Source organism: Patiria miniata, unplaced genomic scaffold (genome assembly GCF_015706575.1).
Source record: "Patiria miniata isolate m_02_andy unplaced genomic scaffold, ASM1570657v1 HiC_scaffold_12, whole genome shotgun sequence".
NCBI lineage: Eukaryota > Metazoa > Echinodermata > Asteroidea > Valvatida > Asterinidae > Patiria > Patiria miniata.
In genome coordinates, this window is record NW_024037050.1 from 2,972,689 (window position 1) to 2,994,931 (window position 22,243).

Consider the following 22,243-nt stretch of genomic DNA (forward strand, 5'->3'; position numbering starts at 1 on the left):
ATTTCAGCCAGTAGCATGCAAGATGCTACCAGACTTGTGTGCTATTTTATGGCAGCTTGTTTGTCGTAAATAGTACGCGTGTGACTGAAAAATGGACTGTATTTGCCGGAGAAGTAGCGCATGGGCACTAGCTCCCCTGTTTTGTCAAGGGGAGATTTTAGATTCGGAAGACTTTGTTATGAATAGTGACTTGCAGGTAGCAGTTTGTTTTTGATAACGCCCTCTTTTGGCAGGTGATTGCATGTCAAGTATACAACAACAATGTCTTGATCCAAGACGAAGACTGGATTTGAAATTTGTTTCCCTTCTGCAGCCAGTGCCCATAGTAAAGCTATATTCAAGCCAATGCATGCATGGGAGATAAGCTTGAGATTTCTTGGGTCTGAGTGAAAAAGTTCCCTAATCTGGATTAGATTCGTCATGTTGATATCGCCCTGTACTGCTGTGGTAACTTGACCTCACTTGTCAAGGAGTGGCTGAATTACAGGGAACAAAAACCAACTCCAGTCGTGGGCCAAGACCACAGTGCCGCTTGTGCTGCGACCTCTCACCTTTGACCTTGCCGCTGTTCTCAAGTGCTTCCAATTCCCCATCTTACTTGCACATCATGTTATGCTGAGGTCATAAGCTTTTCCTTTGCGTTGGCTTAGGCCTCTTGCATAGTCACTGGATTTCCATTTGGTTGCTTTAGGCCTCTTGCATAGCCACTGGATTTCTTCATATGTAGCGTGAAAGATCAACCGTTTATGATCAATTCACCATTCCAACTCAAAAGTTAGGGGCAGGCCGCTTTGCTGCATGCCGTATGCACACAAGCAAGACTCTTTGCATGTTGTTTGTCTTTTTACAGACCGAACGCAAGAAAAAATTAACTGAGCTGTTTTTTTTTTTGGTTCTCTTGATGCGCAGAGGAAGACTCGGTGCCGGCCAAGATCCTGGCCTACAACCGAGCCAACCGGGCCGTGGCCATCCTGTGCAACCATCAACGGGCCGCCCCCAAGACGTTTGACAAGCAGATGGAGAACCTTCAGGCTAAGATCAAGGCCAAGCATGAGGCCATCAAGAAGGCTCGGAAGGAGTTCAAGGCCATGAAGAACGAGTACAAATCCAGCCGTAACGAGAAGGTCAAAAGGTAAGTGTACCACCGTGGTTTAGAATATGGTGCCTGAGTAGTTTGGTTGGTGTAAACCTAGCTGAGTTATGAAAAAAAATCAGTGTTTAAAAGTATCGGTATGGATTCCATGCATGGACAGTACTTCGCGCTTTGAAACCACTTTCGAAAGCCCCAGTGGGAGGGACTGGTTAGCTCGTGCACTGGTTAAAGTGCATATGGCACATTAACAATTAACAATTGTTGACTGCTGTGATGTGGGATTTGGCATTTTTAACACCGGAGGGGCGCATAGCTGAGAGTGCTATGCACCCTGACGAGGGTTTTAGAATGGAATATCTCACATCACAGCAGTCAACAATTGTTTTGTTATATCGCGCCAATAAGTAAAAAAGACGAAAGGTTTTCAACTCTCTATTCGAGAAATAAATGAAATCACTGCAGTGTAACCTTTTGATTACTGTAAGCTTTGCTGCCAGACATACGATTGAGAGGTTGCAGTTCTCTGCGAGGTGCACAGGCCCTACACACGCACCCTGCAACATATGCAGTGCGGTGTATATGAGATAATTTCTATGTAACGCGGTGTATTTGAGCTGCAGTGCAGTGTATATAACGTTAATGGTAATTTTTATAGACTGAACATGTGGCCGTTTTGGACCAATGACATGACAGTATCCAAGATATGATATAACAACATATATTGGCACATGATATGCGTTTATATTGTCATTGTACATTCAAAGTTTCTGCCAAACATGCCAGAGCCCAGTATTATATGTTCATATGGTAATGTTTCCGAGTGAGCTCTACAAACCCGCCAAAGGTATGGTATTTTGTGATGTCGGATGGTTTGTGGCAATGTCTTAGTATGCATGATTCAGTGAATTGACTCTCTCTTTGCTCTTGTCTGTCTGTCAGTGCCCTGGAGCGTAAGAAGACCCAAGTGGAGCGTCTAGAGGAACAGCTGACCAAGCTGGAGGTGAGCGCTACAGACAAGGAGGAGAATAAGGAGATTGCGCTGGGCACCTCCAAGCTGAACTACCTGGACCCTCGCATCTCAGTGGCCTGGTGAGTTCTCATCAACTTGACCTCTGTTAAACTACCGACATGCAACTTTTCCTCGGATCTGCTGATTTCCTTGTTTTTTTTCCACTTCTCGTGAATGCCATTACAAATTAAAAAACACTGTTCAAAGTCTTGTGTGGTTTGGAGTTTCCAAAATGGATTTTGATGGAGTTGGGGTGGTTAGGGTTTATCCAAGTACGCTTTGTGATAATAACTTGGTCAGTTACTAAGGGGATAAATACTAGTGATCCTGTTAAGAGGGGACGCGTACGTGCTATTTCTGCGACATGTGCCCACATTCGGGGTGCACTTATGAGAACACCATTGGGATTTTACACATTTCACTGATAATTTATTTATTTTATTATTTCCCCCCCCCCCCCCCCCCCCAGGACGAAGAAATGGGCAGTTCCCATCGAGAAGATCTACAACCGCACACAACGGGACAAGTTCCGATGGGCCATCGACATGGCGGGACCCGATTTTGTATTTTAACGAGAGGCAAGACTTATATATTTTCTAGACAAATCACAAACACATTCAAACATTTGACAAACCGTTATTATTTGTACAGATACATAGTAGAACGTTTTTGATGTTAAAAAAAAAGCATTTACTACTTTAAGAGCGTCTTAAAATCCTCCTAGCCACCGATAACGAATCAGATTCTTGTTTTTTTTCCGCGTCGTAAGAGATTTTTTTAAAATGTACTTGAAAACAAATAAAAATAGCTGCCAGTCCTGTGATTTTTTTTCTGTTTCCGCGGAGTGACAACTTCTGTTGAATGAAATTCACGGCAGTTTTTTTTTTTTTTTACAAATAAGGTGGCCTTTGGGTCTTATTTTAATAATGTACATCTATGTATTTTCTGTTGGGATCCATGTTTGTGGAATGTACATTGAAGAGTAAATTCACGCTAAACGTTGGAAAGTTATTGTAGCACTCGTGTTTGTTTAGTAGGCTTTATTTTTATTTAATGGGGCAGTTGTGACAAATTTGGAGGGAATTTGCAAGTTATAAGCCATGTTTGTTAACTTTTGAAATTCTCCTGTACCTGAATTTTGTCTCTTTTTTTTTTCATCCGACTGCCCGTTTTTAAATGGATGTTGAAATTGCCAAGTATTTTTTGTTTCTTTTTTAAGTTTATTGCTTCCAATTTTTGAGTGAGGGAAAATTTGTTTCTCAATTTTATGTTTTGTTTTGAAGGATGAATAAGCAATATTTCTTAGCTGGATATTCGTGACCTGTCAGAAAAACAGTTCTTTAAAACTTGGAAGTGAAATGTTAAATCCCATGCCTTAATCAATTTGAAGTTTGTCAAGCGCAACAGCCCATCAATTAAAACTGAAAAAACTGCACATGACATCATGTAGTTCAATCTGACGTTGGCGACATCATGCCAGCAACTGATTTTGTATTTTGAGATGTGTGCCTGAATTTTATTACCTGACAATTTGTGACGGGCTCCACAAAAAAAGGGTATTATGTCGCAAAAAAGTGAAATTGAGTTATATAGGTGGTTGGAAAGCCCACAATGTAAGCTTTCATTTGGTACATAAAGAGCTCCATAGCCCCTCCCGTTCTGGAGATATGATGTATTTGCATATTAACTACTTCCTTGGAGTTCAAATTACACAACTGAGAAAACAGGCTTTAAAATAGCTGGCTTTGTTGTAGAACAACAGAATGTTGAACACAAAATGGTTGTTTTCTCCCACTTTGTTCATCAAAATCAACATTTCTGTGAATGAAACCTGAAAGTGTAGGTATAAAAGCTGACATTTAGGACAAAAAATGGAAATCACATTTTGACGAAATTTTCACCCTCTCAATTTTGAGCGGGCCACTACACAATAATGCTCAGTGCGACTTAATACCCTTTTTTTGTTGTTGAGCCGGTCACATTTGTGAATGCTTCTCCATTATTTTATAAAATACACAGAGGAAGGCTAGAAATTTGAACACCATTTTAAACTTTTTTTGTGATTCCTTGTGTTAGTGCAGCATAAGATGGGGAAGGGCTTTCTTTTTTTGTACATATCGTCACTGTGTAACGGCGCCATTGTGTCGGCCAGTGCTGTTGCTTTCATCAGCTAGTATTGCACAAAAGTAAACTAGTTTTCTTGTAGTTGAACTATTTCAGGCAGGGACCACAGAGGTTGATTTCAAACTTTCTTCCAATCCCCCCAAATATATTTCAGGTAGAAAACCAGGACTTTTATATTCTTCCGCTTGGTTGCACTTGCTTGAATCAATGTGACAAAGTAATGTGCTATCTTGTAAGTGATGTTTGATTTAATATATTATAAGCCAACGCGCAGTATTACATGTTTGTCGTAAAAGGTGTACCGAAATCAATAATCTTCATCAGTGTACGCCACAGTGGAATAAGTCAACACGTGTCAGGTTTCGCACTCTTCTAGCTTGGATCCCTTTTTTTGTATTTCAATTTTGTGTATTACTTGCTTTATTTATTCTGTATAAAGCCCAACTCATCAGGTGTTATGGATTGGAGTCCAAGGCAGGGATTGTGCATTTACGATTGGCCAGTACGGTTTACATCCATATCATGTTGGACCAATCGCAGTGCTAGTTGAGAACACTCTGCACTCCGATTGGCTGCCGAGTTTTTGCCAGCGGCTATGGGAGTCAATTCTTCCTATCATGTTTTTTATTGCTGACTAGGCCAACTTTCGCATTAACTGTTTTACCCTTTTTTTGATACATAAACCCTTTCCACTCCTTCCACTCCAGTCGGCCATTTTGTGAGTTAAGCAGTCAATAGAACGAAAGCTTGTTCACAATAGGCAGTTTGTTTAACTTTTCTGCCATGTCCTTATATATATACAATTTGTGGTGTTGAAATGCTGTCATCTTCACTGTTATTGCACAGTGAAACTACAGTGAAATCTTGATAAGTCAAACCTCAAGGGAACAGGTTCAAATTTTGACTTAAAACAGAGTTTTGAGTGGAAAGAATTCCATACAAGGCCAATACTCAAACTCCTTAATATGACCTGAAAAGTACCCAAAGTTGTAAATCTGATGAAGAAACACTATTTTAGGAGTGCAAAATTCTTTGATAATACTCTACCTTTTCTTTAATGGCCCATAGACTTTGTGCAGGAGGTCTGAGTGGTGGCCTTGTATGGAATTCTTTCAGTTTTGAGTTATCAGAGTTTGACTTATCGAGATTTCACTGTAAATCACTTTGGCCAACAGTTTACTACGATGGAAGACCTTATAATAACTTGTAGTATCATGTGGTGGGATTTCTCATACCATTTAATTAGTGTGTGGAATTATGTGGTTTGCACATGTTTACGCTGTGAATGTGTCCAACCCCAAAAATGCGGTTGTTGAATAGGTAAGGGTGGAGAGGAACAAGTTGTCTTAAAATAGTGCAATTGTTGTTTAGCACATCCATCTTAAAAAAAAAAAATGAATGACTCGGAATGAAATGTGAAGTCTGGCTCCAAATATAATTTGTCCATTGAGCCAACTATTGAAAGTCAGTAGATTTAATGTTTCACTGCTTTGCTCCCTACTACAACTTGATGTAAACATTGGATGAGAATTTGAATAATAAATTTGCTTAATTTACCCTCATAATTACCAGTTTTATGCAATTGTGTTGGTTAGTCATGCATTCACACGGTCTCTGTGATCTTGCTTTGCTTGCCTTGGCACTATGGTCTAGACATAAGCAATGCAATTTTCTTTTTGTTAAAACAAGTGCGAGTGCACAATAAGCTCTGGCCGTGTTGCAAGAAGTCTTGCGTGAAGGTCTTGCATGAAATCGATCAAAATGATCCCTGCCACAGCTTAAAAATGCAATGCCTAAAAATGTGGCGTCAATGGCACATATGGAACACCATACTTTTGGTCAATTTTCGGGGAGGGACAGACAGACAGACAGACACCACGACCAACCACCAAGTGACATGTTAAAGCTCCTGTCAGAGCTTAAAAACCTTCAGCCACTGACCAATATGAGAAATGTTGAAGACCGTTAGTGTAAAGAGCGGCATTTAGTTCCATCTAAATCCTGTGCAGGCCTGCCCCAGATGAACCTTTCAACTTAAGACATATCTTGCATCTGCTGCACATAACCACTCCCTAACTTTTCCTATACCTGCCATACATCAACAATGCTTTATTCCTAGGTTAGTAAGGATGTGGAACAGTGTTCCTGATGAACATTGGTTCAAACTAGAGTCTCTCACTAAATTTATGTCTGCAGCTGTTATTAACCATCTTACAAATAAGAACTTTGACTCGCTGTGAATGCGATTCCTTATGCTTCTGCAGTCGACTCTCGTTAATACGAGCACAGTTAAGACGAGATTTCGGAGAACATGATTTAACTTTTGAAGGCAAATTCATTGCAATTTCAACAAGAGCATGTGGCCTATGCATGAGCTACATGAACGATCCATGATGCATGTTGGCGAGTGCGCGAAAAATGCTTGTCGCTTAATAAGAGCTATTGTCATATTTAGTCCCGAGGACCTCGTATTAACGACGAGAGTCGACTGCACATGTATTATGCCGAAATGATTGGCGTTATTATGGAAAAACGGAACATAAATTTTCTGCAAATTTCCGTTCCTGCTCTTCCTCTATTTAGACTTCACCGAGTACTAGAAATTATAACAAGGAATAATTGTTTTAATAGAAACTATCTGCGCATTCAACAAGCCAAAAAAAAACATCCACATTGCTCAAAAGCTAGAGGCTAATACCGATTACAGTACATGTACAACATCGCATCGGATAGTCAGAAAGACGTCTTGTTCGTTTTTTTCTAGATCACCTTAAGTCATTCTTTAAACTTGACTTTGCTTTTCCTTTCCGTTGTGTGTTTTTCCGCTGCGTGTTTTTCGTCATGATCTTTCATCCGTCGAGGCACCTTGACGCTCAGCTTCCCAGTCTTGGCCAAAAACACCGAGACATCCTCCACAATGACGTCTTCGGGCAGCGTGTACCGGCGGCTGAACTCCCGGGTGACATTGGCCTTTTCCCCCGGGCTCCCCTCGGCGTGTTTGCCCTTAATGACGACGTGGTCTCCCACGATCTTGACGGCCAGTTCCTCCGGCGCGTACGCGGCAACATCCACGTCCACCCGGAACTCCTTGGGACTCACTTGCACCTCGGCACTGCCGCTCTGCTGCTGGATATGCTTGGGGATCATCATAGTTGGAGGACCCTTAAAAGGGTCCTTGGTGGAAGACTTCGGTTGCAGTTGACCGTCACTTGACCTACGTAACTCGGCGTCGAATACAGGGTCGGTGCCTCTTATTGGCTTAATCTGACGGGGCATCATCGCGGGTGGAGGTCCAACGAATATCTGACCGTCGTTTACCGGAAACATCGGCGGTAACTGGCCATCGCTAGACCGTCGTACGTCGCCGACAGGCGGTTTCACACCACCGCTTTTTGTCTTTGGGACGAACTGCTGGGAAGCACGTGTTGACCCAATTGGGACGCCCTTGCTGGGAAACATCGGCGGTAGCTGACCATCGCTGGACCGGCGTTGTTCGTGGAGCTGAAACCGAGGACCGGACGCTGGGTGTAGACGATTAGCATGTGGGGAAGAGGTCGGCAAGCCCTCTGCCAGTTTCTGCTCACAGTGACGCCGAACGTGTTGCTTGAACGCCTCAGTCTGCAATGGACTTCCCGAGCTTAAAGACATGGTTACAGTGTTGATCCCTAAGTAATTTGTAAGTCTTTACAATAATTAGCAAATGTCAGATAAACTTCACTGTTAAAATGATGTTTAAACTTTTACAGCAACAGCTCACGATTATGTGTAGCGGACAGCGGACAGAAGACGAGTTTATAAACAGTTTGACCGAGTTCTAGAAGATTCTGTGAGATCTGAAAAATGTTTTCAGCGACGGTTACACATATATTTATTGTTGTCGTTCAGCAACTGCTACAAACTTACCAACGATCCCACGCACACGAGTTGTACGTGACTTCAGTCGCCTCTGAATGCCTTGAAATGCGACATTGACACAACCATTGACCTACAAACTCTCTTTTGTTTGCGTGAATGCCAGAGCTCTGTTTTTCATTCGTTAGTGGGATAATAACGCCCGTTTTTGAGTTGGAAAAGTAGGACGAAATTGTTTTCGCCTAAGTGGATCTTTTGTTACGAGAATTTCATGAACATTCTTTGGATAGTTTGCACAGCGGTTGCGCTTATTGTGTGACCAGGTTGTTTTAGCAGCCGAACAAAAGGCAGCCTTGGAACTTTCTTGGTCATCATAAACAATATGCAAGTCTACGTACGTACGGGAGTCGGGAGTGGGAATTCCGTGGTGTCCCCCCCCCTCCTTAAAGGCCGCAGTTTAAAAGGGGGGGGGGGGGGGGGTATGCACTAAATAGAAGATCACAAACCTGTTAACCCGCCCCCTTGAGACAAAGCTGGATCCGCCCCTGATATGCATATTAAGCGCTACATGAGATTCTCCGGTTATAACGAAGTTGTTCGGAATGTGGCCCAATAATCACAAACCTTAAATATTGAAGTGTAAAAATTACTTATAGGTCTCAGATATCTTCCTTATTTTTGTCATTATTCGGAAGAAAAAAATTATAAAGATTTTTAAACAGCCGTTTTGGCCGCTTTTTGAGATGGTTTATGACGTCGATGAATTCAGCTATCACGCTAGTCTTGGCCCAGGACGCTAGTGATCGATAGTGGATGGTGCATCGAGCCCTCTAATGGCACAACAATGACCAGCAGGCCTACTCGCAAAACGTCTTGGCCATTTCGTTTCAGCGTTTTTACTTTTTTCCCCTAAGCTTTCCCAGGGAACCGATCAGTGATCGAGAAAATGATTCAATGGCTCGCCCAACGGTTGTAAACATACGCGCTGTACTGCGGTGATCAAGCATGGAGCTACAAAAAGGAACTGTGTTTGTTCAAATTTATTCAGACGATCTATTTACATAAAATGGCCCCGCCCCCATTGCTACGAAATGACCAAGACGTTAGTGAGAGAAAGTAAACACACAATTATGCAAGGGCGCTTCACAACAATGCAACTATCGCTCTTGATCACTGACGTCTTGTGCCAAGACTACTATCACGCTAACTGTTCATTAAATTTCTGTGACTTATATTTAAAAAGGGGGGGGGGGGGGGGGGGCTGAGTTACCCCCGACGAAAATGGAACCATTTCAAAGGAACGCGAACAAGTAACAATTCAAGAGACATCAGTCATTATTCACTTTAATTTATTTGCTTATGAATCATTAGTACTCAACACAGGCTGTATTTTTTCTTCTTTTAACCCTACCCCAAAGGTGTGTGAAAAATCATATTAATATTTGAGTATTTAGGATAGCTTTTAAGAGAATTTATGGAATTTTAAAAATAGATTGAACATTTTTTTTGGTCAGGAATTCCATACAGCAAATGATTGGTAAGGCGTTTAGGTAATACTGTTTGAGATAATAATTATTTGTGACCCCAAAAGTGGGGATTGAACAGGTTTGTCACTCATTAAAAGTATTATTTGATATCATATTGTAGTTTATAATGGGCATTTTTTATATACAGATCTACAATAATTATCAGAAGCGATTGGGAATGAGAAGGCAAAAGAGGAATTTAGTCTTAAAAGTTTAAATCTCACCCTCTTGCACAAAGCTGATGAAACTCGCTCCATGATATTTGTCATGCATTGTTCACTTGATCTATTTTGGTTTACAATGTAATTCCATTTGTTAACAACAGAGTTATTTCGGATCAAAAGAAGTAATTTTGTTTTACACTACCACTGTGTTATTTTTAATTCTTTTGATTACACGTCTCGTTGCTTTGATGGACATTTTGGCCATTCCAAATAGACATCATGTCTGATATGGTTGCTCCGTGCATGGTAATAACGTTTCGGTACTCGCAAAATGAGTAGGGAATAAAAGGCATGGCATTGTGCCTGAATCCACTGTTATGAACTGGCTTAATGCCGACTTTTCTCAGGCAAATCCCTACCAGCACGTCTTCGATGTGAATATATTTTGGACTGAGGGTAGCCATGTTGAAAACCAGCGCGGGGAGGTCACCTGACATGACGTAAGCCGCGCCTGCGCAGTAGGGAGGATATTTCTGCTCCCCGTACATTTCCACCGGCATGTAGTTTTTCTTGGTGCTTTCGCGAATCGGCGGCATAGCCTCGAACACGTGACCGGTCATGAACCGTTTCGTAGGCGTCGTTGGACTCGCGAGGAGTCTCGCGAGATTCTCGCGATTTACGTACATGTCGTCGTCCGTTTTCATGACGTACGCCGCTTGCGGGCAGTATTCACCCGCCCACCTCATACCCATCATCGTCTTTAGGGTGAGGTTTTTGTAACTCTCCACGAAGTCCTCCATTAGAATGTCGTGGTATTGGTCACTCTCCTTTTGAACGATCTCGCGAAGGGTACTGTTTGTACTTTGGCCCAGCATAAATAGAACAACAATTGTCTTCCCCATCACTTCGCCGGGGCGGGCCCATGTTTCACGGATTGTCTGCCGAACGTCACTTTTCTCGTGAGTGGTGACGACGAGAACCAATAGGAACACTGCTTTGTTGACGCCGTCGGCTTTCTTGCACGCCATTGGTTCATTCAACACGAGGTTAAAGTCATGTGTTATCATTGGGTTACCACCCTTGTCTACGGTACCATTCTTGGAAACCGATTTTGTGTTTCCTTCAGTCAAAGGAGGGTTAGACCTACCACCGCCAGCTTTATTTGCCGATACGGGAGAGGAAGAATTGCCATTTTTGTTCCAATTCCAATGCTCTTGCTTGTCCCCCTCGTTTCCAGCCATGGATTTCTGATTTCCATTCGATTTACCAGTGCCTACTTGATCTCCTTGTTTTACTGTTGTAGCGGGCTTACCACTCTGGTTTCCGGTTCCCTGAACGGTCTTCGAGTCTTGGACTGTCGCTTTGCCAAGACCCGATTTATCCCATTTGCCCTGGACAGGTGCGGGCTTGGCTTTATCCTTGATCCTATCTGCTAGTTTGGGGTCTTTCCACTTCAAAGTCCAGCTAGATTTACTCTTGTCACCCTGCGCTGGAGATGCTACTCGCTTGCCTGTTTTCTCTCCGTTCTCTGCAACTGGTTTGGGATCTCCAGACAGTGGTTTACCAGTGTCGGTATTTTTACTGCCTCCTTGCCCCGCTGTCCACTTGACACCCCCTTTCATCTCTGCTGGTCTTTTGTCTCCAGGATTCCATTTACCACTACCATCTTTGATTTTGCCCTTTTGAAGGCCAACCGGAGAGGCTACGGGTTTGTTCCACTGCTTTCCAGCACCTTCACTGAATGGCCTTTGCCTGGTCAGTTGACCATCGCCTGGTTTAGTTTTGTCCCATTTCACGGGAGGCTTGTCCCACTGTTTCCTGGCACCTGAATTCTTGGGTTCGTCTGGCAATTTGCCCCCAGCTTTCGCAGTTTTATCTTGATGGATTTGCGATTCAGACTTCGGAGGGTCTCTTTTCTTGCTCTCGTTCGTCTTCTGCCAGTTGCCACCTACATCTGCGATAGACTTGGTGTTATCAGGTGGAGATATTGCCTTGTTGGTTTGGTTTTTACCGTCCGCGACCGGTTTTGGATTTCCTGACATTTCACTCCCGTTAGCATAATGTTCTTTTCCTGGCACTTTAGGATTGTCCCACTTTTTACCTGCAGTAAGTTTCTTGTCCGTGTCGTCTGCACCCTTGTTTGGTTGAAGGCCTACTGGTGAAGACGGAGGCCTGTCACCCTCCTTTTGGGGCCCCTCCGCCAATTTCGGGTCACTGTCTTCTCTCACTTTTGTGCCAGCAGTTTTCACTGTATCCTCCCGCTCTGCCGAGAGTGTGAGTTTGTTACTCTCGTTTCTGTTTCCTGCAACAGCTCCTGGCTTTTCTTCACTTCCTTTAGCGGTGTCAGCCTCCGTATCATCCTTCCCTGCTGGCGGTAAAACTTTGTCACCCCCCTCCACGTATTCATCCGCTGTTTTCGTTACATTGTTAGTTATTTTGTACATGTCTTTCTCATCTCTGTCTTTTTGTGTTAGTGATGATGTCCGATTCTCTTTTGTATTCTCCTTCTCTGATGTCGAGCCACTGGCCGTACGATTACCATCAACCTTGTTTATGGTTCTACCCACTAACGACGGCACGGCCTCTTCACTGGCCTTTTTATATCCCTCCGCTGATCCATGGTCTCTTTCCGTCCAATTCGCCTCGAGGTCCTTAGAACTATCAGGCAGCGGGAGTGGCTTGTCACTCTCCTCTCCGTATCCATCCGTATCCCTTCGCCTCGGGTAGTTAGAACTACTACTTTCAGTGCGATTCTTGTCTCCATGTGAATAAATTTTCTGCAGGAATTTGTGCATGGTCTCCGCATCCAAAGTGTTCATGTTCGCAATCGGGTAGCGAATGCCTGCCGTTCTCATGGGTTTCCTCAGAAATCCTTGAAAATGGCGAGGACCCTGGTTGGCGTTTTCAAAGATGTAAATGTAGGAAAGCGTGCTGGCGACTCCGGAGATGACCATCAACAAGAAGACCTTGAATTTGTTGCCCATGATTCCTTGCAGCTGATCTGCGGGTCAGGTATCTGAAGGTTCCTGCAGGGAAGTAGAAAATGTTTTTGATAATTATCAATTCTTATGATTAAATAAAATCGTCTTTGAGTTTTACTATTCAATATACAGGGTAAGTAAAAAAACAAACAACGAAACCCAAATGGCAGGACCCATTTTTGAATGAAGTTTGGCTTGTATCACTTTCAAAATCTAGGATATAAAAGCCCAGTCATTAGGCTTTCTTTTAGTACAACAACCATTTAAATCACTCATGTGCTTTTCAAGTTAGGGAATTTTGAACACAAACACCCTTTTAAAGTTCTGTCCGCGGATCACAAAACGCAAACACTTCTTATAGGGATCCTTCTGAATTGTTTTCGTTTTGCTGAAAGAACACTTACCTTTTTTGTGATCCGTGGACAGAACTTTAATACGGTGTTTTTGTTCAAAAATTCCCTAACTTCAAAAGTATGCAAGTGATTTGAATGATACTAAACGAAAGCTTAACGACTGGGCTTTCATATCCTAGATTTTGAAAGTGCTACAGGCAAAACTTCATTGGTCCTACCATTCAGGATTCGTTTTTTTTTTACTCACCCTGCATGTATGTGAGATTGTGAGGGCAACTTAAACAAAAACAAGTGATGGATATTCGCTTTGGGAGATGCAAGTGTATTTTTTTTTTAAAGATACATTGTACATGTACATGTAAAGGGTTCTTTCCTTCACCAACGTTCGTTATATGCACTTTATCTTCATGTCAAATTCCTGACGTCTGCACTATAGTATGCAGGAGGTCGTGGGTTCAAGTCCCACCGAACAGGCTGGTGGTTGTTTATCTTTCTCGGAATCTCTCGGACAATACTGAGTATAAAGTGCTCGTTAAACAGTTTATAAGAAATAAGTACGGATTTTTCTGCTCAACATTGTTGTTTATCAAATAAAAGAGAATACACATTCTCTAATTATCCCAACAATTGAATGCAATACTGGGCAATACCAACATGCACGTTCACACTTCGTGATGCATCCTCTCCGAAACTCGTAGAGTTAAAAGGGCCTGTGAGTTTCTGTAAAATTAAAACTAAGATAGATTTTCAAAGATAGGGAAAATTTACTGGACCTGCCAGTTTTGCTTCGAATTTAAAATTCGAGCAGAAAAAAACTAGTGGACGTTAATTCTCTCTACCTCTAGGGGCTACCATTACTGCGCTGATGGATGTCACTAGAGATAGTCATGAATATAATTAACGACTGAAACAAAATGTGGATTGATGTAGGTTATTTTTCATACTGTCAACGTCATCAAATTGCAAGTTATAATTCAAATTCTGGACTCACTTTTACGTTGTCTCTGACGACGTTTCGGCAATCAGCAACCCGGCCGCCTTCGTCTGGTGACCTCTGATGTGAAGGACGGTCCTAATATAAACAACAAATTAATTCAAAACTCAGGCAATCAGGCTCTGTGTTATTTGTAAAGCTTTTATTGAAAAATAACATTTCTGCGCAACGGGTCCGGCATTTAGTATATCAACCAGTGTTATCCCAGAAAATGCGAGAGTATTGCCTCTCATAATAATAGAGGTCTCTAGAGTTTACATAATGTGATCATGATAAAGATAAATATAATCCACGTGAAAGATAATCCACGTTCTTGAACTCAAAACGCGGCCAGCTAGTATCAATATGTCCCCCAAATCGCGGACAACTCAACGTTCTTGAACTCAAAACTCCGCCAAATGGACGCCCTGATGAGGTGTCTTTGAAAGATCGTTCTAGTTACGTACCCCTTCGCCATGAACTAATGAATTATTTTTAAGCGTTAAATAGGATTGCTTTACAAAGATAAAACCTTATTGAATAGTAACTGTCATGAATAGTCCCACCCACATAGGCACAACATAAAAATAAAAAAGTGCATCCAAGATGATAATTGTTTTGTTTTTGTTTCATTGTCAGAATGATTTTGTTCAATGATATCAAGGCGATGCTTGAAGTTATCCAAGTCAGAATCACTTATCAACATTTTGTATATCTCTACTAGACAATATTAACGCCGTGAATATTAAATCTACCCATTCTAGCTTAACAGGAGAGTTTCCAGGGTGTCTTGTCACAATTACCGACAAGGTGTTGTCTTCAGAACCTTAATCTTCGAGTCACATTTAGGTAGAAAGGAAACTGGACAAATACAACGATTTTGCAAGTAATTTTGCCGAAAACACTGCATGGATGCAGCCATAACATCTTGAGTTTTTTCATGGTACATTGATCCATTTTTAGCTCCATTGTACAACATACCTTTGTGCTCCTGAAATAAGACGGTCTACAGATCAGCCAGGAAGAAATTCCAGCCCACGAAGACACTTCTGAACAGGATGATAAAATTGTCATCAAACCATCATCAAGAAAGGAGGAACTAATATGGAGAATCATGCATTCGCTTTGTTGCTGGGACATGCATGTACGTATGCTGCTGTTATTTTAAGTCAGTTCGTGCGCTGAATACAACGCTCACCTGTGGATAAACTGTCTGACCCCAAAAATCAATATCGTCTTCTTTGTTACGCTTCTCATCCCGGCCGTGTTAAGCCTAGGGCATTGTAATGGTGTCCCTTGCTCTTTATGCCGGCGCTTTCAATTACATCTTGAATGACGCAAGGTGAATTTTCAGATAATGTTTTATTCATCATCGCAGAATTTACGAGGTTAAACTGTATCGACTCAAGTCAGTTCTCTATGAGGGCGGTGAGAGTCACGTCACGGAAAAACCTGTCAAACGGCTGAAACTTACAACGCGTATTGTGTTTTCTTCCTGGGGGTGGATGGGGGGGGGGGGGGGGGGGGTAGGGGTTAGGGATGATGTGGGGGTGGGCCACTAGTCTAAGGAATATCCGCTTGCACACAAGCGTCTATGATATTCGCGCAGATTCAGCGATCAATTGTGCAAAACAAGACTGCGTCTTGACCTCGGATCACCATTTAGCGGGCGCCTTCTATTGGGTCTTCACTCTTCAGTAACCCGTTTTGAGCAATGAACAGCTTAGTCCACATAGTCTGATCGAAATGACGTCCAAATGTCTAAAGTCGACTCCGATTGGCTGGCACGCAGGGTCGGATATATCAGACGTTCCTGTCACGTTCGTAGTATGGCGCTGTGCACGTGGACATCTGATCCTCAGACTAGTGGAACAGTACTTGAGTACAAAAAATCTTGTCATTTATTTGTTCCAATCATCGAGTGAATGGTTGGAAACTTTGCACACCCGAAATCAATCGTTTTGCTTACTGGAAGTCAGTAAAGCCATATACAAAGAATTTGCAAGGCCGCAGACGCATTATTCCTTTCGCATAAAAATGTAAAAACAAATAATAATCATAATTTTCAACAAAGCTATCAAAGGTTTTATTTTCCATCGATTCGGAAATTCTCTACTCGGAAATTCTGGCCATAATTTTAAAAACATGATTGAGTTACCCAGAATGCCATCCCCACTTCCTTTACAAGATTCTGTGAATGTCATCAGCACTTTCCGGCCCAGAACCCCAGCTGCAGGCCCTGTTTGCAGGGCGGGATACGATCGAAGCGCTATCATGAAGGATGCATATCGGTATCGTGAACAGCGCCCCTAGTGTAATGTTATGTCCTGGTGTAATGTTGTTTTCGTCTACATTTTTTGAAACTTAAGGATGAAAACGTGCACATCATTTTTTTCACGAAAATAATGTTTGATAACAGGCTGATGAAGGATTGTTGGCAATAGCGAACGGAATATAGGCCTGATTTTCAGCGTTAGTAAACAAATCCGTAAAACAATCGTCGTTTCCTTTTTTTTTTTTAAACGTCCGTACAATGTTGAAATAGTATAAACGGAGTTGAGAATCTGTAACTGTCCAAATACAAAGCACAGAAGTCAGGCGCGGATGCAGAGGGGTCGAACCCCCCTCCCAACACCACGCTCTGACACACCGTATGTATAAGCTAACAATTATAATAATGATAAGATCGGATATAAATAACGGGCCTGATCCCCCACCCCGCCAAAATTCCTGGATCCGCTCCTGAACGCACCTGATGCCTGTTTAAAAAGAGCCTACATAATAATAGTGTTCACTGTTCCGTAACGAAAACTATGTTTATAGCACACGTATCTATAGGCCTACGACTAACGAGGCTGCCGTATACAATTTTCCAAACAACTGAAAACAGTTGACTAATTACTGCCCACAATATGGACTTATATTCGTCCATGGAGTCAAAGCAGATGCACACAGCAGTGTTCCACGTTTCGCCGCGGACTCCGCCTATTATTAAGACAGATTGTTTTTGAGGAGAATTCTAAGGAAGCCTGATGGCCGAGTGGTTAGAGTGGTAGTCCACAAGTCGCGGAGTGCGGGATCGAATCCTGTCGGTGTCTTTTTGCTTTTCAACGCACGCATACTATTCAGTCATTATAAGATGTTTAATTTCCCGTCGTTAAATACCAACAGTACCTTAGCTTAATCGGTAAGCACTGCTGCTGGTACTGTCAACGAGTTCCAGGTTGGCACCTTCGTACAGGTTCAGGGCATGTGGTCCACTCGGAGGATCAAGGCTTAGGGGCCGCCCTGTTCCTCCCTTAGCTCTTTGCTTTTACATGGTGACTGGCCCTCCGGGGTTACATGGATGGACAGGGAAGGAAGTGTGTATTGGTCGGGGACACCGAGACCCCGGAAGAGAACTAAGGGATTGGCCATGGGGCATTGTTATGGCTCAGACCGATCCCTGAAAGCTTGACTAGCACATAACTTTTTGATTTTTTTTTGATCCTCTATTTTTTTTTTTTTTTTTAACTTTGGTTGAGGTAGGTCTGTTCGGTGGGTCTGGTAAGACGAAACAAAGTACTATGTCATAAATCAATGAATATATTTAAAAATTGACTATAATCAAAACGAAGTTTCGTTCGATCACTATGACTATACCATTATTAATGGTGCAATTTCTAACTGACCTAAGAAACGCCGTATACAATATTACTTTACCGGGAAAAAAATTAATATGTACATTGTAATATATTACATCTTGCAATTAACGTTCTTTAATTGTGAACATTCCCCCAAAATGTAGTCATTTGCGAAATAGGAAAACGCAAGAAAACAAAGCCCCTCGCCCTTAAAACTGGAAATACATACATAATGGAAAAACAAAGTCAAGTTGAACACCCGAATGTACATTAAGGGTTGAATAAAACAAAAATCAATTACATGGGGTTTTATACAGACTTGCTTTTTACTGTCAGTGACGCACAGGCGCGGATCCAGAGGGGGTTTGGGGGGTCGAACCCCTCCCCTGCTCCGACACAAAAAAGTAAAGCTATTCCGCAGTGGTTATCTGACCGGCCTGAATCTGACATGAAAATACAAGGTTAACCCCTTTCAATTTCAAATTTCCATATTTTGATGAATATGAAAAGTTAACCCCCACCAATTTTAAATCTCCCAGAAATGTCAATTTTGCCCAATTTTGATGAAAATGCAAGGTTAACCCGTTACAATTCTAAATTTCCCAGAAATGTCGAACTTTGCCAAATTTTGATGAAAATACATGGTTAACCTCTTAGAATTTTAAACTTGCCTGAAAAGTCAAATTTTGCCCAATTTGATGAAAATGCAAGGTTATCCCGTTACAATTCTAAATTTCCCAGAAATGTCAAATTTTGCCCAATTTTGATGAAAATGCAAAGTTAACCCCTTACAATTCTAAATTTCCCAAAAATGTCAAATTTTGCCCAATTTTGATGAAAATGCAAGGTTAACCTCTTACAATTTTAAATTCCCCAGAAAAGTCAAATTCGGCCAAATTTTGATGAAATGAAAGGTTAACCTCTTTAATACAATTTTAAATTCCCCAGAAAAGTCAAATTTGGCCCCATTTTGATTAAAATGCAAGGATAACCCCTTACAATTCTAAATTTCCCAGAAATGTCAAATTTTGCCAAATTTTGATGAAAATGCAAGGTTAACCCCTTACAATTCTAAATTTCCCAAAAATGTCAAATTTTGCCCAATTTTGATAAAAATGCAAGGTTAACCTCTTACAATTTTAAATTCCCCAGAAAAGTCAAAAATCTGCCAAATTTTGATGAAATGCAAGGTTAACCTCTTACAATTTTAATTCCCCAGAAAAGTCAGATTTTGGCCAATTTTGATGAAAATGCAAGGTTAAAACCTTGCAACTTTAAACTTGCCTGAAAAGTCGGACTTTGGCCGATTTTGATGAAAATGCAAAATAAACCCCTTACAATTGTCATTTTACAGAAAAGTAAAATTGTAGGCAATATTAATAAAAATGCAAAGTTAACCTCTTACAATTTAAAATTTCCAAGAAAAGTCAGATTTTTGCCAATTTTGATGAAAATGGAAGGCTAACTCCTTACAATTTTTAACTTGCCTGAAAAGTCTTATTTTGGGAAATTTTAAGGAAAATGTAAGGTTAAGTGTGCGTTTATGAGAAGACCATGCAAAATCCTGAAAAATCGACAAGGTGGGGGGTCAGCGAATTAAGTTCAAATCTTGGCCATTTGATCCCCACCTGAGACGATACCACTCGGTGGAGTAGCTCGATAAATAATCACACGGTGGCCGAGTACGGGGCACCGACAATTTTGAGCAAAAAGGGTGACTTCCGGGGAGTAAATTTGTGTTGTTTCTGGTGTAAAGTTATAGCCTCGTTTATACCCTTAAACTAAATCGTTTACTGTCGACCTACATATCAAAAGAAAGGATTTAATCTCCTCTAAACGATGAAATATAAATCTTTGATATGCAAGCATTCACTGCGGAGATATAGGCGTAAGAAAAACACGTATCAGCTCTATTACGAAATGAAGTCCTTTACGCGGTAAACCATAACTTAATTAATGCAGGGCTGAGAGTCAACAAACTTAGAGGAAATATAGTTCAGATATCAGACTACAATAATAAAAAATAAAAAAACTGTCAGCTCTTCTTGTTTTTGTTTGCTCACGGTCAACAAAGTTGAAAAATTCCTAATTTTCAAGACCAAACCTACATAGCCCCCTAGACAGTTCCGAGTGCAATTGGTTGCCCTTAATTGACATTTTGCAGGAATTGTTGTAAGAGCGTAACAAAATCTACATTTTGCAGACTTCACCTATTGGGTGGGTGGGTGAGTGGGCTACCTTTGGTGGTGCGCACTGATCCGGTAGGAGGGGAACGTCCTGTTGCCGCCCACCCAGTTAGCGCGCGGTATCGAAAGAGGGCGCCCTCGCATTACATTACCGTCAAAATGGCAGCCATGGACATGCCGTCTGTGCGGCTGCAATGTGATTTTAGTAATTTTGAGTATAGCAAAGCCATCGAATGTGGTGTAAATCCCTCTTATCTGCGCGAACTAAATACAGTGCAACTTAATCGATGCACAAAAGACATACGGAGCCATTTGCAGAAGTGGAAAGTCGCTGCATATGATGTGAATGTCGAGTGGAAACTGATCCTCCTGCGATGTGGTTTGTTCGACGTCGATGCATACACTGATAAGACAATACGTCCAGCGCATAGATACAAGTTAGGGTTGAGTTGGACATCATCAAGGAAATGTTGTCATCCACTCCATAAAGGGAAAGGCAAACCATTCCGTGGTGTGAATAAAGCAACTAGCCGTGAGATCATAGATGTTTGATCGATGGGGTACCATGATCACTGTTGGAACAGGTAAGAAGACAGAAATCAAACAAAAATACATTTTTGAAAATTGAAATGAATTAATCATGGTCAAGGTCCATTTCTGATCAACTGACTTTGTTCCTGGGTAGGTTATATCAATTAAATCCCTTATCATGCAGTTGACTTGGGACCAGTGAAATGTATTATTGTGTGAAAAATTAATACTGGTTGTCACAGCTCTGGACCACACACATGGTTTTCGGCAGTGGACACACATGGTGGATATTTAGCCGGAGCTGGATTTTGAATTTATTTTTTTTTATATAAAGAAAGTTGGAACTGCACTGAACATGCGCAGTTTGGGGAATAAAACATATATTTTTTTTTTGCACTTACATTGTTTTTTTTTTACTTTTATTCACGAGATGTGACTCATCAGACCATTTACAACTTAAAGAACAATTTCAGATTTGTTTCCCCTTTTATACAAATCCTCCAGAGCCAGCCACATCAGAAAAAGAAAAAGTAATAAGTGCAATTAAATACAGGCAATATAAAATAATAAAAGAAGATTTCTTATTTTTTATTTATTTATTTATTTTTTTTGGGGGGGGGGGGGGGAAATTTATGACATGGGTTTTGTTCAAGGCATCTATTGCTCAATATTGTTGGCTACATACGCCCCGCTTTATATCTTTTACTTAAAAAAAATATTAAGCCTGCTGCGGCCTTAACACTTTGTTAATTCTCACTGTTCATATGACTTTCAGGTATCTGTAGAGGTTGTCTATCTTAGCACAAACAAGCAGTTACGCACCAGACAGCGGAACAATTACCTAGCGATGTGCTCTCTAAGGAACAAGAAGAGCATCAGTGTACAATCAGTGATTTCACATCGCCGGCTGGTGTACCATCTCTCCAACCCACCGACACAGCGTGCACTTCAGTTCATGAGGTAATGAGAGTGAACTTAGAATGGACCTTGACATATTGCATCTCATTTATCACAGATGAATTGTAAGCACTCTTCTTTGAGTACATCAATTTGTATTTCAACCCTATATGTAGCATGCATCTCACTGTTTTTATTTTCTTATGATTATTTCTAGCATACATCTGAGTCCTCATCAACTGATGGAGATATTACACAGGATGTAGGTGCACTTGACTCTTCTTCTCCAACCCCCTGACCAAAGAATGTGGAGCTGCAATCCCTGAACACTTTCCTTACTCAGGGGGGAATGTCTGCTGTTGATGGGCAGCTTCATCTGTCATTAGAATAAGCATCTGATAGCACCATCCATTATTATAGAAGGAAGGCAAAGGAAGCCTTTGGTTTAGTTCTTCATTGTTTAGCACCACGTCAAGAAGATGGGCTCATGAAGATTACAATCGGTGAAACAACTGCTGAATCATCACAAAGTGGTCAAAATTTTGATAGTAGTGCCCGTTTTCATTTTTTTTTATTGCATCCTTTTTTACCAACATTTTTGCGTTAGTGGTTCCATGTTCTCTTCCTTTACGTATTTTGTGTTTAAACAAAGGGTTATCATGGTTTGTTATTGGAAGACATTGACTGTTCTTGTTTTTATGCCCCGCGGCGAAGCCGAAGGGGCATACTGTTTCCGCCTTGTCCTTCCGTGGGTGGGTGGGTGTTTGTGAGCTTGTCTTACATACGCAGTGTGGACTTCCGAACAAAAGACATCCACATAATGTAGGTAGCAGCGACGAAGTGTGGACTTGCCCACGTCCACACAGTGTTTCCCCATTTCTGGAAAACAGGTTTAGAGGCATTTTTGGGTTAGGTTTATCTGTAGCAGAAT

General features: G+C 41.5%; 3 protein-coding genes and 1 long non-coding RNA gene across 4 annotated transcripts in view; 2 read left to right on the forward strand and 2 right to left on the reverse strand.

Annotated features, from left to right (window-relative positions):
- LOC119743716 (DNA topoisomerase 1-like) overlaps positions 1-3,532 on the forward strand; it is a 6,933-nt gene extending 3,401 nt beyond the window's left edge. Inside the window, exons 2-4 of the mRNA XM_038220052.1 lie at positions 910-1,132; positions 2,033-2,182; positions 2,572-3,532. Coding sequence (XP_038075980.1) covers positions 910-1,132; positions 2,033-2,182; positions 2,572-2,674 — 476 coding nt within the window. The 3' untranslated portion in view covers positions 2,675-3,532. The remainder of the gene's footprint in view (positions 1-909; positions 1,133-2,032; positions 2,183-2,571) is intronic.
- A 511-nt stretch (positions 3,533-4,043) lies between these two features.
- LOC119745474 lies at positions 4,044-8,075 on the reverse strand. The gene has a single exon (XM_038221841.1). The coding sequence runs from the start codon at positions 7,872-7,874 to the stop codon at positions 7,002-7,004; it is 873 nt and encodes a 290-aa protein (XP_038077769.1). The 5' UTR covers positions 7,875-8,075; the 3' UTR covers positions 4,044-7,001.
- A 1,335-nt stretch (positions 8,076-9,410) lies between these two features.
- Positions 9,411-15,303, reverse strand: LOC119745481. The gene is made up of 3 exons (XM_038221853.1): positions 15,057-15,303; positions 14,094-14,174; positions 9,411-12,794 (listed from the first exon to the last, which is right to left on the reverse strand). Exon 3 carries the CDS (start codon positions 12,750-12,752, stop codon positions 9,984-9,986), a length of 2,769 nt encoding a protein of 922 aa, XP_038077781.1. The 5' UTR covers positions 12,753-12,794; positions 14,094-14,174; positions 15,057-15,303; the 3' UTR covers positions 9,411-9,983.
- A 3,930-nt stretch (positions 15,304-19,233) lies between these two features.
- On the forward strand, positions 19,234-21,596 carry LOC119745490. The gene is made up of 3 exons (XR_005273630.1): positions 19,234-20,468; positions 21,191-21,375; positions 21,530-21,596. It is a non-coding gene; the product is annotated as an uncharacterized LOC119745490 (long non-coding RNA).
- The last annotated feature ends 647 nt before the right edge of the window (positions 21,597-22,243 follow it).